Below are 16,329 nucleotides of genomic sequence, written 5' to 3' on the forward strand. Positions count from 1 at the left end.
TGTATGGCTGTGGTAGGTAAATATAAAGTCGCACCTTGGAAAGGAAGTCCTTCTTTGATGGTTCGTGAATTCTTAGGGTCATTCCATCGTGCTAGTTCCTGAGCAGTCATTGCATTCCTAATGTCATTGAATATATCATCCACAGTGACGCTGCCTATGATGCGTGCGGAAGGCACGATGGGCCTTGGTTCCTCCTCCTTAAGTGTTTTAGGATCTGGTTCGGGGTAACGAGATAGGATATCGGCTTTCTTATTTTCAGTTCCAGGACGATAAGTCACAATAAAATCGTACTCAGCAAATAGCATCGCCCAACGTAGTTGTCGGGGGCTTAGGGCCTTGGCTGATTTTAGGAGTTGTAAATTCCTATGATCCGTTAATATGGTGATAGTGTGACGAGCACCCATCAAGTAGTGACGCCACTCATCGAAGGCCACCTTAATTGCAAGAAGTTCCCGGTCTGCTATCACATAGTTACGCTCTGCAGGAAGCAGCGAGCGCGAATAGTACGCAACCGGATGCAGTTGACCTGAATTGTCCCTTTGTGACAGAATTGCCCCCAGCGCGTAGCTGGAGGCATCAGTTTCTACTATGTAGGGGCGATTGGGGTCTGGGTGAAGCAACACAGGGGCCGAAGCAAACGCGTTTTTCAGGGCTTGAAAACCGGTATCTGCAGCTGCATCCCAAAGGAACGTGATTCCCTTTTTGAGCAGACGGGTAATAGGTTGCACCATTTTTGCAAACCCATTAATAAACCGTCGATAAAAGTTGGCAAAGCCTAACACCGTTTGAACTTCCTTCACTGACGTAGGAGAAGGCCACTCCAGGATGGCCTTCACCTTCTTATTGTCCATGGTGATGCCGTCTAAGGATAAAACAAAACCTAAGAACTCTATAGTAGACTGATGAAATTCGCACTTTTCTAGTTTTGCGTAGAGTTGGTGTTCTCTTAGGCGTTGTAGGACTGCTTCCACATGTTTTCGATGTTCCTCCAGGTTGTGAGAATAAATAAGGATGTCATCGATATACACCATGGTAAAAACGTCTAGATACCCCCGCAAAACTTCATCCAGGAAGTGCTGGAAGGCGGCCGGTGCGTTGCAGAGCCCGAATGGCATGACTTGATACTCGTAAAGGCCAAACTTGGTCCGAAAAGCAGTCTTCCATTCGTCACCCTCACGCACCCGCACAAGATGGTAGGCTCCTCGTAAGTCTAATTTGGTGAATATCTTAGCGTCTCGCACCTGATCCAACAGAGTGGATATTAACGGCAGGGGGTACCTGTTCTTTATGGTTATACGGTTGATGGCTCTGTAGTCAATGCATGTCCTCAAGTCCCCGGTCTTTTTTGGGACGAAGAATAAGGGGGACGAGACAGGTGACTTAAAGCGGCGTATAAACCCATTGGCTAGGTTAGTTTCGATGTAGGCTTTTAAGTGTTCATTTTCTGCTTCTGTTAGAGCATATATTCTGCTGCAAGGCATGGATGCACCAGGTTCTAGGTCGATCCTGCAGTCGAAGGTTCGGTGGGGCGGCAAGGTCTCGGCAGCGGTTTTACTGAATACATCCCTATAGCTCTCGTACACTGCGGGTAACGTAGTTTCGGTACTTCCTATTACTTGTTCTTCCTTCGTTGACACCTTCCCAACATGCAGACAGGTCTTAAGGCAGTGGCTTGATGAGAAGCACGACGACGCTTGAACCCAGTCTACGTCTGGATTATGGGTACCCAACCAAGGTAACCCTAGAATCATTCCAAATTGGGGTGCTGCGATGACATCGAACCTGATGTCCTCATGATGCTGCGCATCGCATTCCAAATGCAACCACCTGGTTTGCTGAGTTATGCGACCTGAGATTAGGGGTGATCCATCTACGGATTTCACTTCTTCCTCATGCTTTTTAAGGGTTGGAGGAATACCCAACTGATGTGCCAAGGTTGTGTCAATGAAGTTCCCGGTAGCTCCTGAGTCTATCATCAGCTTAACTGGTATACGCCGATCTTCCCAACCAATGTGCCCGGAAACTGTTACATGTGTGAATTTTGATTGCTGAATATTAGCGAGAACCTTAGGGGTGTCTTCAGATTGGCTCGCCGGGGCCACCCTTACAGGCGAGCTTTTTCGTTTCCCGATTGCTCTCCCTTAGGCTTGCTGGTGCACTCTCGAACAAAATGTCCTCCCTTTCCACAGTAAAGACAGAGCCTCTCACGACGCCTCTTGTCTTTTTCTTCCTTACTGAGAGGGCCTCGCACTGTTCCTACCTGCATAGGTTCTTCGGAGGGCTTCTCTACTCTGGTATTTTTGACCTGTTGATCTAGTCGTAGTAGGGGCCTTGCCTCCCATTTCTTCCTGTCTAGTTTCCTATCACTCTGCCTTTGGTCTAACCGCAAGGCTAAGTCAATCATGGCTGAACACGTTTCTGGTTGGGGATCAACCTGTGCTATGAGGTTCTTAGTTTCGTCCCGCAGCCCTTGGTAGAATAAGGCCAGGCGTTTCTCTTGGGGCCAATCCGTTTCTACTGCCAACCTGTTAAACGTGGTGACATAAGAAACCAAGTCCCTGCCTCCTTGACGCAAGGTAAGAAGCTATCGATCTTTAATCAGAGTCGCCGTCCTACGATTAAATATCTTCCCAAACTCCTCAAGGAACATGTCCCATTGGTATAAAAGCTCATCGTCCTTAGACACTAACGGTGTAGCCCAAGATGCAGCGTCCCCCCCAAGGTAAGAGATCACAAAAGCCGAACGAGCCTGGGAGGTACGAAAGACATTTGGCTTTGTAATAAAGTGCAACTGGCATTGCATGATGAACTGGTTGAATTTATGTGGATCCCCATGATACCTTTCGGGGGCTGACAAGGGAATAGGGGCTTCCGTGGTCACTGATACCTGGACTGGGGCAGGTGGAGTTGGGTCCGGAGGCAACGGAATAGCTTGGGCATTGGCTTGCACCGTAAGGGCTTGGACCTGACCCGCCAAGTTTGCATAATCATGGCGAGTAGTTTGCAATTCGTGCTTTAAATCACGTAGGGCATGTAAAATCTCCTCCATGGCGACGTGCTACCCAGGCGCTCGGCAATACTTGGGCTTGCGCTCCTGTCGGGTACGTTGTCTTGCGCGGAGGTAGCACGTACACCTGCCTCCCCGTTGGGTCTTGGCGCCTGAGATATTCAACACTCAGGCATCCGCGACCCGCCGGGGAAAGAGGGTTAGGGTCCGCTGGTTTGGATGGGTAGGGGGTATTAGGTAAACCGGGTTGAGGGAAAGGGAGAGGTTTTGGATAGGGTTGGGGTAGTTCAGGGAAAATAAGGTTCAGCCCTCCTGGGCTATCCGTGGACTCTCAGATACTGCCAGATTCATGCACCTTGCACTTCCTCGTGCTACCAGTTCCAACACCCAGATTACTTCTCTAGGCTTGGATGCATTAGACAATACCATATCACATTCATACATTCATACATACATAAGTTCTTAGATTTGACCATAGCGTATTACTCAGAGAGCTCCCATAGATTCAGATACACAGGTAAATGCCCCCAAAACATTAACACAAGAGCATTTTGATCACACAAAGGTTTAAGCACTTAGCTTCAGAAGTACGGGATTCTGTCATGGATTGATCACTCCAATGTTCCTTAACGAGGCCACGTAGCCGGCGTTCTGCCACTACAAGAAATGAGACACCTATGAGCTTGGTGCTTAACAGCGTTAGACATAGCATGCGGCGTGCAACCTTTAAGAATCAAGGGTTAATGGTGCCGGTTCGCTACAACATAGAATCCAGCATGCGGCTCTGCCAAGCAAGGGTTGACGATGCCGGGTGCCTCGGTTCACTACAATATTGGAGTCCGGCATGCGAGTCTGCCAACCAAGGGTTAATGGTGCCGGTGCCGGAGCCCAATCCGCGGTGTTTCAAGGCCCCGAGTCGGAGCGGGTTAGTAGCACCAAAACTCCCCACACGCCCTCGTTCCCAACCAATGAGTAAAGCACTTATCTTAAGCAAGCAGCGGGGCCTGCAGTGTTCGCAGGCGGGGAATGGCCCCGCTGACAGCAGCCTGCAGGAGCCCACGGAGACACGTCTTCTCCGGCGAAGAGTCCGTAGCGCAAGCGGGGATCCGTGCGAGTTCTGCGCGCATGCGCGATTGATCGGGCGTGGTCCCAAAGCTTCCCAGAGGCTCGCGGTCGCGCGGGGCCTCTGGGAAATGTAGTCTTCTGTTCCTTTTCGGGTGTTTGTGGACTTCTATGCCAGGAGGGCTGGTCCCAAGTCATTTGCCTGCACCTTGGACACAGGAGGGCCCTGAAATAAAGGCATTTATGTCTGTTAGGCAGTTTGGCAACAGTATATGCCCCAGCTACTCGCACAGGAGTGGGGTTCTTGACACTTTCTGACCCGACGTTCTCAAATAGTGTCCCTTCACCCTTATCGTTCATCTTCACTGTCAATCTCATGTGTAGTTCCGCCGGGATCAGCTCTTTCCGCCTTACTCTTTAATCTTTATATTCGCCCTCTGTTGATCCTCATTCACTTGTTTGGCTTCAGACTCTTTTCATATGCAGACGATACACAAATCCTGTTTGGACTTGACACCAAGCAGGATGAGGTAAAGGACAGGCTAAGAAACTGCTTGGAAGCCGTCCGGGTCTGGATGGAGTTAAATTGGCTCAAACTAAATGGTGGGAAGACAGAAATCCTGATTTCAGGCCTGCCAGGGCCAGCCGACAGTTGGACTGATGCTCTCTGGCCAGAATCACTTGGCCCACTACCTAAACTGGCTAAAGTGGTGCGTAATTTAGGGATTAAGCTATCTGAATCCCTGTCCATGGAGGTGCTGCTTAACGCTGTATATGGTTCAGGCTTTGTTAAGCTCAAACAACTAAAAAAAGTCTTCCCCTTTATTCCAGACAAATTTCAAGATCAAATTGTGGCAGCTTGTGTAAATGGGAGCTTGGACTACTGTAACGCCATCTACTTTGCGCAGCCGTCTTTTCTCATCCAGCGCCTGCAAGTGCTACAAAACACTGCAGTGCGTCTGGTTACACCCATACCTGTTGGAACAGGAGTAACTAAGGCCAGACAATCTCTCCACTGGCTTCCAAGGTAAAATTCAAGGCACTGTGCATTATGCACCGTACCTTAGGTGGGAAGGGTTGCTTAGCCATCCAAGAAAAACTGAACAGATATCTCCCAGCTCGCTCTCTGAGATCCTCAAATGCAGCTTTGCTACGGATACCTAAATATAAGAAAGAACGATTGGGAGACTGTGCTTTCTCAGTTGCAGGGCCTAGGCTTTGGAATTCATTTCCCTAAAGGTTGAGGAAAATTGAGGATTTCATAGCTTTCAAACAACATTTGAAAACTTTCCTTTTCAGATAAATTCTTCCTCACACGTTTACCTATGATTTCTTACATCTGCCTTGTTATCGGTTGTTTTAAGCGCCATGATGCCTTGGGTGAAAGAGCGCTATATAAATAGCTGATTGATTAGTCTTTAGTTGTAGTGTAAGGGATAGAAGTAGGTTGTGACACAGAACGGTTGCCTTTGATTGGGACGGACATTCAGACGGATCCTTTAGTATTACCTTGAGTTAGGGAAACCCCTTTTAGATGATAGGGATAGTGAGGGTATTTTACATGTAAGTCTATAACCACTGCCATGCAACCTTTGTGTCAGCATTATTATTCGTTGCCCTTACAGCTGTCGGCTCCATAGTCAGATTTGTTGGGGTTGCTTTTTCATTCAGATATTGTTATCCTCTGACCGTGGGTTACCTTCCCAAGCTCCTAAAGGTAACTGCAATTCTTGCCTAAAAGCAAGTACTTATTACTCCCCTTTGCCTTAGTGGATACTGTACTGAGACTTCTAAGTGCTATAATTCAAACAAAGTATCTGAGACAGAGTTTCAAACTTTCAAGGTAAGATTTATTTTGCGCATATCATACACTTGAGCAGACTTAAGGTTCCTCCACGACCAGTATTTCATGGAGAGTGTCGAAGTGAAGTGCCTGAATGGTACACAGTGTCACATTTTATACGGAGATGAAGTCTGCATCAACATAGGTCATTTGTTATTCATTTGCAAAAGATAATAACACAAATATGTTCAGATTACATACACAATGGGACCCTAATCCCCAGAAAGCGGAACAAATTGCATATTCAACAGATGTTATTGTTATGTCAAGAGTCTCTACTTTGTTTATGCTTTAATTACAAGCTCTTTCCACCAGTTGACGGACAGTGACTCATGTTATAGACCTTAAACACAGAATCCACCTGCCCTTCGTTCCAACAATGGTCACCCTATTTGCACAACCCTTAAAAGATACCTTTTATGCATTTAACAAAGTGGAAGGGCTGAGCACTGACTCATTGTGTAACTAACCTCTGCTTAGTGCAGCCAGTCTTTACATAACACTTAGTTAAGAGAATGGAACCATATTGGAACAGCCTTTCTTATTTCACGGGATAGGAGGATCTGTCCTTAATGTTGTTTAACCTAAGTTCATCAGTGAAGAACAGGCGGCTAAAACATGCCCTCTACACCGACCCAGTCTTTTCTTGTAATGACTAACAGAGGAAGCCATATACATATTTCCATTTTGTTTTTACTCGATGACTGATAAATGCGACCCCATTTTGAACATTCACTAAAATATGGGGATTTTGGTCGCAAAAAGGGATTAGTTTAGGGCTAAGAAAGATGAATATTATTAGTATATTCTAACAGTACCAGGAGATATTACTCCCACTTACCGTGGTGCTTGGCAGACAAGTATTCAAACATATCAACCCTGAATCGCCTTTCTCGACTTAAGCTTGCAACAGGCACTGTCTTTCTTTTATAGTCCCGAGCTTGCTAGCAACATACTTATATTGCTAGCAGCACCTGGCTTTTTCGAGGACCTGGGCAACGGGCCCCACAAGGCCAGCTGTATCTTTCCTTGGTGGTCTATACCTTTGTCATGTCAAGTACTGAATTATAGCTTCCAGTAGTCTCGCTGCAGCATGCTCTCCTTTCCGTTAGAATACTTGTTGGAGGCTAAAGTATAGCTTTCTTCTGTCTGTGGCACCTCACTCTCTCCTGCTCTCTCTCTCGCTGCTGCCACAGAAGTTCTCTGTAAATCCATCCCAACTCCCTCAAACCTTAGTTCCTGTATTGTTTTTGTACTCCTTAATCTGGTTTAAACACCTAGATAATGTCCCAGATTGTCTGGTCCATTTTCCTCATTTTCTGCAGGTCACAGGGTTCAATGTGGGACTCGTCCACCTTCCCACTATTTGTTTCCGCGTCTCTCATCATTATCCCTAATTGTTGAGGCTTCTCTTCATCACTGTGTTCAGTAACTACCTAGCTGTTACTTAGCATGGCAGCCAGGTGCTAATGTACTGCCACCACTTCAACCTGAAGTCTTGTGGTACCATCGTGGTACATGAACATCTGTGTCTCAACCGTTAGTTAGTGAGATCAGCAAATGGCTGTCTCCTACCTTCAGACGAGATAATACAAATCGTTTGTGAGTCCTCAGCCCCCCACTAGTCTAAAAATCCTTTTGGACCTTTCTTCTTACATCACTAGTGGGCTCATAGGCTGCTCACTCACTGTGTTGTATAACCTCCAGTCTCAATGTTTCCCTGATTCTGCAATGTGTGAGCTGCTTACATGATTCCTTAATAGCATGGCAGTGGCCCAGTTTGGAGTCCCTGCAGCCTTCTAGGGAACTCCTTAGCACAGGATGTGGGGTAGTGAAAGCAGACTCTGGGCAATCTCCACATACTGTTTCCAGGAGTCGCATCACAGAGAGGACAGTGCCCCCCAGAGTCTCCTTGCCCTCCTCATCCTGCCTACTACATGCGATTTCATCACAGTTGTCAGACTTATAGGTGCATGTCTTGTGTTCCATAGTCCTGTACGAGTGTATAAAATGCATATAATACATAAATCATAAGAGCATGCAATCCATGATGATTTTGTTTAAACTTCTATATCCAAGCATTTATCTTTGGTTTGCAATTTGGCTCCAGCAAGGGAATAGTTCAATAACCATACATTTATTGGGGAGGACAGGATAGATGTAGATTTTGTATTATTGATGCTGCTGATTAACCTTGTATTTGTCTTTCTTAATATTTTAGATGAAGCAAAAACCTTGATGTTTTTTGAAGGCTGCCCCCTGCACTTAGGCTGCACCATCAAGCTGCGTGGCGCTTCTATGTATGAGCTGGCTCGTGTAAAGGAGATCATCATATTCATGGTCTGTGTGGCTTATCATTCACAGTTGGAAATCTCCTTCTTAATGGATGAGTTTGCAATGCCTCCAACGCTGACCAAAAACAGCTCCTTCCGTTCATTGATTGAATGTCATGGGGATGAAAGTGATCATCATGCCCTCTTCCGCAGAGAGGAGCTTAGTATTGTCACCCAAGACTCTGATCTTCCCTGTGACAGATCACTGGTGGCTTTTGGATCAGCGTCCTCAATCGACAACCAGCTTGAACAAAAAATTCTCTTTGATGAAGAGGATGAATATGTGGATTTAGGCTCTATTAACGAGAACGTGCTCACTGCGGTTATATCCACACCAGTGGGGCCATCTTCACTGCCAGTTGTAGGACCAGAGTTGTCGGGTTCTATTGTTGACCATAACCAAAGTTTGGAAATTCTGAAATCTGAAATCCAGCAGAAGCTTCAGTTGGACTGTATTGATGAACCTACGAGTGAGAAGAGACTATTCCGGGACCCTTTGCAGGATGACACTGGTTTATATATAATGGAGGAAGTTGCATCCTCAGAGGACAGGCTGAAGATGTACTCAGTAACCTTCAAGCAGGAGTTGAAGGATGTTATTCTATGCATCTCCCCAGTTATCACCTTCAGGGAACCTTTTCTGCTGACTGAAAAGGGCATGCGGTGCCCCACTAGGGATTTTTTCCCAGAGCAAGTGTATCTGTCTCCTCTCATCAATAAGGATTTTAAGGAGCAGGAAAGCAGGAGAAAGAAACAACTGCTGCGGGAGTTTTCAGGTCTTCAGGGATTGAACGGAAGCATCCATGTCAAGTCTATACAAGTGCTGCCTTCTCATGAACTGCTAAGCACAAAAATAGCTGAGCACCTTGGTGACAGTCAGAGCTTGGCAGCAATGCTTGCGGATTACCGGGCAAGAGGGGGAAGGATACGGCAGAAGGATGCAGACCCATTTGTTCAATGCAAGGATACCTCTGGTGGCTCTTCAGGGAAGGATGAAGGAAAGAAGGAATGCGACGAAGACAGGGGACTGATTCAAAATGAACTGTCCTGGAACTCTAAGGTAATGTTTTGATAATTTTTCAGATTGAACTTGTCTTGCTGTCCACCAAGATTCCATCACCCCTCCAGACATCCATGACCACTTTGTCCTTGGCTTCACTGCATCCAGGCTCTTGTGATATGCAGGTCCCTCAGACTTTTGTCTATAGTCCGCCTTGTCCTGTCACTGGTTTGTGTATCTCGCATCTCCCCAAAATCAACTGGTCAATTAGTATTAATCCTTCCATCATATCAAAGGCACCTGTTATAGGGTTTCCTTGCATACAGTTAATCCATTATAAAGTGTTGTTGGTCGAAACATCCTGGTTCACCTCGATAAATACATATAGTAAATAAATAAAATACCGGCATCAGTGATTTCCCACAGACTACAACAACCAATGAGGTATTGCACAAGCAAAATTAAAGTAATTTAGTAATTATGATGTTATCACTAACCAGTCAGTATCGTAAAAAGGACTGCTACAGTCTTGCAGCAATTTTGAACAGCATTGAAATATGAAGAATAAACTGGTCTTATTCCAAAGCTCTTGTGAACATGTATAGTTATTATGGTCTTTCCTTAAGGTTCACATTCAAAGCCAGCCTGCCCTTGAGTGAGAAAGCTTAGCTACCATCAGTCTATTACAATGGTAGTCACTCTTATGTGAGAATTACCTGGCCAGAAATGAACTTTTCCCTTCTCCTTCTGCAGTTGTTTTGTAGTAGAGTCTGATTATATTCTAGTTTGTTTAACAGTATCTGAATATTTTGCACACAATGTTCCGCATAATAAGCTACTATTTTCTCACTGCTTGAGAAGGGTTACGGATAAAAAGTCTTCCAAAGAAAACACTCCAGTGTCTTTGATTTTACGCTTCACAGGTATAAACGTGGGAAACTTGACATTGGTAAACTTTGATGGTTAAAAAAGGAAAACTGCCTAAAACTCAGCCCAAACAAAGTGGAAGAGTGACTTCTTCAACACATGATATTTAGAGCATCCATGATATTACATGTCATGGTTAAAATTCTATAATCTAGACTAAACCATTCTACATGTTTTTTAATTGTTTAGAACCATTCGGAGCCACTTTTCTCAAAAGAACCTTGAAAGGTGCACTTTCGGGAGCATTTGTGATGCATAGATCTGTTTGAAAAGGTACACATTGCACATAGAATCCTTTATTTTATTGTGGCCATTGGTATCATAACAATAGTCAAGGTGGAAAATATTTTTCTCTGTGTTTCATTGTCATTACCAGCTTAAATTATGTCTGCTTGGCACATCATTACTGCTTTCCACCAAATCCACTTCCCTCATTACCAGTTTATATTATGCACAGTTGGGACATTACCTTATGCCTACTTGGATATGGCAAGGTACTCTGAAACACTAGCAGTCACTCGTCATACTCTGTCTCTGCACTCCTACTCACCCACTTTCTCAGCCTGGTATGACCTGAGATTCAAGATAGCTGGATCTTCACAGTAAATTCCCAGTTTGACATTTTCAGTGTCCCATAATCTCCCACTTTGGCATTCTACATGAGTTTGACATTCCTGTAAAGCTACAAGTGTGATAGTCCCAGTAAGCTGTACATTCCGAGTTTGACATTCAAAGTAAAATTCCATTTTGACATTCCCATTATGCATGACATTCCCAGTAAGCTTTATGGTAAGTCAGACATAGGAGATGGAGAAGAAGGTATATTTGAGTTGGGTCGGTTTTATTAAAAGCAATCATGCCTCGCCTATCCCTACTTCTGAGATGATGGTTCCCTAGTCTCAAAAGAAATGCTCATCAGGATGTCTTACAATACCAAAAATCTGTCCTCTTGCCGAACCTAATCTACCTTAATCACTGGCCCTGGCACTAATACAAGAGGTAACACAAACTTAGCCTAGGAAAATAGAAAATTAGTTGGAAAATGGTGGCTGGTTTCTGACCCCACTCAAATGATCTTGGTTCTCTCTCATGCTATTGGCCTGGATATGCTAAAGGTCTTTTAGTCTTTCTCTTTTCCAGGTGTTCCTTGGTCCATCCAAACCCCAAATATTCTGATCTATTTTCCAGGTAATTTGCTTGGTTGTGCAGGTCAAACATTAGGTCTGTCCATACTGTCCTTGTGTGCCCTACCCGTCTGTGAAGACTGCCTCTTCCTATTTGGGTATTTCTGTCCCACCTATGGATACTGTATATGTTGCCTGTTGGAGAGAAGGGACAAATCCCCTGGATTCGTCACAGCTTCCAGTTTATAAAATTCCAATACACTAAACTGAAAAATTCCACAAAATGCAATGTAATGTAATATAGCTTGATATTATATAATGTGACTTCTACCATTTCATCAGCCTCTTGGCACAAGGTTGTGTAAAAGGGAGCAGAGAAATGGAGTTAGTAAAGAGAGAGAACAGGAACAATGTTAATCCTAAAATACTGACTTAGGCACATTTAGACCACCAGGTACGCCCTGGTAAGTTCCTAGGTGTGTTGTGGTAGTTTACACTGTGGTAGTGTACACTGAGTGTACCAGAGCCCGAGAGGGGGAGGCATTGGTGATGGTATCCTGCTTGGTTGCTTGCTAGCACATTCTGCCCCACCAGCATGTGTGGAGGAATGTACTTTGAGTGGTCAATTGACAAGATTAATTGCTGTGTATGCGTTTCTCCAGCATTGGGTATTACATGGATTTACATGCTCATGAATTGCCCCGTCCTCAGGCTGGGAATCCTCTGTAATATTAAAGCAGTTTCGCCTTAAGCTGCTTGTCGCTTCTATAGCCTATTGCTGTCACTTTGGGGCATACTGCCCCAGCCAGTGACATTCGTCCTCCTAAGCTCCACCCCTGGTGGCCATCTTCAGAAGAGTCCTTGTTTCGCTCCTCAAACTATCAGTAACATTTTGCCTATTTTTGCGGGAAATAGTCTACCTTTTTTCTTCATCTTCAAGTCACGTTGTGACACTCGACGGCAGAGACCCGTTGCCGGACGAGATCCTTCCATTGTCCGATTTCTGCACTGTGGTTGCCGCAGACCCAGCCTTGGGCTTTACTCACACCAGGGTGGATGCTATGAGAAAAAGCATCTTCAAGGTCTCTGAAAATTGCGGCCTGAAAAACATCTTCATTGAAGATCGGCAACTCAAGTTCATCTACTTCTTACATCCTGATCACGATGACCCATATGCCTGCCTTCTCCTCCAAGACTCGGAAGGACTGCCATAGAAGTTTAGTGGTGACCTCTGTGTACAGTCATGCACCTTTGAGGGTCCGCAGACCCAAGAATGTGCCCCCTCTGACCAGAAGAGGTTGCGATCCTTTGAGAACACTTCACAGGAGAAGATACCAAAAAAGGCAAATTCATATTGCACTCTGACGACGCCATTCCCGTGGCTGTAGGGCTCAGGTCTGTACACACTATTCGTCATCACCCTCTCCGTCGTCTGATAGTCTACTGTTGAGCGGTTAGGTTTTGTCTCTGAGGAAATCGCTGTTGCCAGCTGTCATGCATAAGATCTAATCAAAGGAGAAAATCCAGAGTGGGGGGCGTGGCTTGGTGCCGAACGAGAGTGACAGCATAGGCGACTGCTCCGACCCACCACTCCGTTATCCTACATTATTACAGCACCCCAGCACAAAATGTAGGACCTCGTATCCTGTAACAGCAGGCATAAAAGAAGCTTTGTGTCCTTTTTTGAACAGAGTTTCAACGTTCTATAGAACCGCTGCACCATATCTTGCGGCTCACAGCAGCTCCTCACGTCGTGTCCCTGTCACATGTGAGGAAGTCTTGAAGAAAACATTAAGCAATCGGCCAGCTGCGACGTTGCCATCTAGTGGACATTGATTTTTATACAGGAAAATACACTGTTTTAGAGGTATTGTGATGAGACATTTTTATTTAACAAGCATGTTTTAAATACAAATTATTGACTTTAAGAAAAACCAACTCCTTTCTTCAGAATAACCTTGTGTTCTCACTTATCACAAGGTTAAAACATATTACTACTCTTGGAAGGTCTGCTTATTGAACCTACTGGCTGCTAATATTTATTTTTTGGATATTTTCTACATATTATTGCTACATATTTCTTTGGCATGGCTTCAGGGAAAACTAACCAGAAATCTACCATAGCCTCAAAAGAAGCACATACTACTGTAGCTACCAATAAAAGGCTAAAAAGTGACTTGCCCCGACTGCAACCCCTCTTGGAACCTGCAATTGACAACATATTGCTCGAAATAAGGTCTCTTCGACCATTTATAGGAACCACCAATCAAAAGCTGCAACAGTTGGACGATAGGTGGAATATCTTCAAAAAAAGGATGACAGAAATGGAGCATAGAATTGGTCTCACAGAGGATATCTCCCCTAAAGTGTTACTGTTAGAAAAATCTGTAAAAGACCTTTGAAAGCACAACGAAGATTTAGAAAACAGAAGCAGACGTAATAATCTACATATTACAGGGCTTCCGGGGGGCAGTAAGGGGAATGATGCCATCAGGTTTCTTCAGAATCTACTCAGTAGTTCTACATATACCTAAAGAGATGCCACTTAACATCCATCAGGCACATCATATTGGTCCTGCCAAAACCTCCTCAACATTGCAACGCTCCTCAAGAACTATGATCTTTTGCTTACTGGAATACACCCAAATTCAGCTCATCATAGCGAAAGCCAAAGAGAAAAATTCTCTAATTTGGCATGGCAATAGGCTCTACATATCACAAGATGTTTCCAAGAAAAACGGCTCCACGAAGGAAGGAGTTTCTTATCGCCCTGCGCTAAAACAGCTAAATGTCAGCTATGGGCTATACCATCCCTGCACCTTCAAGGTAACCTTCGAAGGCCATACCTCAATATTTGATGAACCTGCTGACCTCAAGGCTTACATACATAACCTTAAAACGGAAAACATGGATACTTCGCTGCCCATCACCCCATCGACATCGGGAACCTAACTATTTTTCTGTCACATCAAGGTATGCTGCAATTCTTAGAATGTACCCATTTGAGTGGTGGGCCGGGAACCGCCTGACACCTCCTTCTCTCAGGGCTGGTTTTCTTTTGGCTCTACTGGTGTCATCTGCTCCATTTTTTATTTTTTTATTTTTTATTTTTTTTGTCCCTTTTTTCTGCCTTAGGGTACTTGACCCCTTTTTACACCTGATCTCCTGTATATCATATTACAGATATGTTCTGCAGCACTTGGCTTATAAACATTTTTACTTTGCTTTTGGTCAAGTTTACCCCTCCCTTCCCATGTCCCTTTTGTGTTTTCCCCTTGTGGCCACCCTTACTACTTATAGTGCATCTGTTACATATCTATGCAAGGGTACAGATGGTAGAATGTATTATCTTGCTTGTAATTCTTATTGATTCCTTTATTCTTTGGTCTCTTAATGTACTTATTCTATCATTTTCAGTGAGTCATAATTGTACTTAGATGTGTAACATGGAATATTAAGGGCAGTAACCACCCGATCAAAAGACATAAGATCATATCCCATTTAAAAAAGCTTAATCCCTCTATTTGTCAGGAATCGGCCCGGGCTTACCAGGTGTCAAACAAGGCAAGCGCCGTCCCAATCGTGTCACACACAACAGGGACAATCCACGATGCGCCGGAGATTACGGTCCCATCGTCTTCCTCGTAAAAGAGGGTTAATTCGCTGCCGCAAGAAATTAATAAAACGCTATCCCTCTTTTTGGTCACAGTGGTGGTTGCCATGGAGATTAGGGTAGGGTTTTGGATACACACCACGTCAGGCGCATGTTAGTCATTTGACTGGAACTAGATAAACTCTAGCCCGCTGCGTATCCTGAATCAAGTCTTCGTACCTGCTATTGACTTTTGCCTTGCTGTCCCTGCCTCGCTTTCTGCTCTCCAGCTTCAACCTTGTATTCAAAGTTCAAGCAGCTACAACTTCTGTCTTTGAAATCCCCTTGTGTCTTCCCCGCCCTGTATGTGCCTCCCCGTTCTACCCATTACCTCCTGCTACTTCGTACTCCCTGCTTCTACGCTGAAAAAAAACCCTTTTCTGCTGCGCTATTCTTTGCTACCGACCAGGACCTCCTCCAGGAATCGATTTTGTCTCACGCTTTGGTCATTATTGAACTCCCCGTTGCCGAACCGGACCTGCTCCAGAATTGTTTCTTGTCTCACGTTCTGTCTTTTTGGAAGATTCCCCAATATCTGACCTGGACTGCCTTAAGGATTGTGTTGTCTTTTGCCTGATCAACCTTGTTGCCAGCCTGTTACCGGCTTGGACTGCATAGGATTGCTTCCTGTTTTTGGGATCCACGTGACTACGAGCGCTCCATAGTCAGACTGCCGGTACCTTCCTCCGCACCTCACCATGGTACGGACTAGAGACTGCCGTTGTACCAACACAGGGTGAGGTTGGAACATCCTCGTTTTGTCGGGTATTTCTTTCGGGACTTCCGACCCCTAGGCGTTCGCGTGCCAGCGGGAATAGTCCTATACCCCTGTACCTGGCTGCCTTATTGGAGCATTGATTCTATGTGGAATGCTTGCTATCCATCCCATGCTGTCCCTCTGCTCCTCTTTGATGTTGGTGTAAAAGGCAAATCACGTTGTCGACTGGCATACGATCACACACACACACACGAAGGGAGTCTCCTGCCACGTGGTTTGGGTCCATTCTTCCAAACAATTGATCCCTGGTGCTGGTTTATTTGTATCCAGACACAGGGTTACATTGTAGGGTAGAATTCTTCATCTACACTAGGGGGGCAACTTGAGCAGGCATTCTCAACATAATCAGAAGCCTCCATGGACCCAACCGATGCCTCAGCCCAAATCATGCAAATGGTCACTGACTTACGAGCGGATATGACAGCAGCACATACCGCTACTCAACAACGCATCAATGAGATACAGGCAGGAATGGTTCCTGCTGCCCCTCCTGTAGCGGATCCTTTGGCCCCCTCGGGTTCAGGAATGGCTAGGTCAGGGCAGGAATCTGGTCCTGTGTTTGACACCCCATTTCCCTTTAGCCCAACTTGAAAGGTTTTTTGG

General features: G+C 45.1%; 1 protein-coding gene across 7 annotated transcripts in view; it reads left to right on the forward strand.

Moving 5' to 3' along the window:
• Window positions 1-16,329, forward strand: part of PIKFYVE (phosphoinositide kinase, FYVE-type zinc finger containing) — a 1,728,392-nt gene that overhangs the window by 745,087 nt on the left and 966,976 nt on the right. For all 7 annotated transcript variants that reach the window (XM_069615611.1, XM_069615606.1, XM_069615608.1 and 4 more), the window contains one exon: window positions 8,134-9,305. In XM_069615611.1, coding sequence (XP_069471712.1) covers window positions 8,134-9,305 — 1,172 coding nt within the window. The remainder of the gene's footprint in view (window positions 1-8,133; window positions 9,306-16,329) is intronic.

The sequence above is a fragment of the Ambystoma mexicanum genome, chromosome 9 (genome assembly GCF_040938575.1).
Source record: "Ambystoma mexicanum isolate Mex_15411 chromosome 9, UKY_AmexF1_1, whole genome shotgun sequence".
NCBI lineage: Eukaryota > Metazoa > Chordata > Amphibia > Caudata > Ambystomatidae > Ambystoma > Ambystoma mexicanum.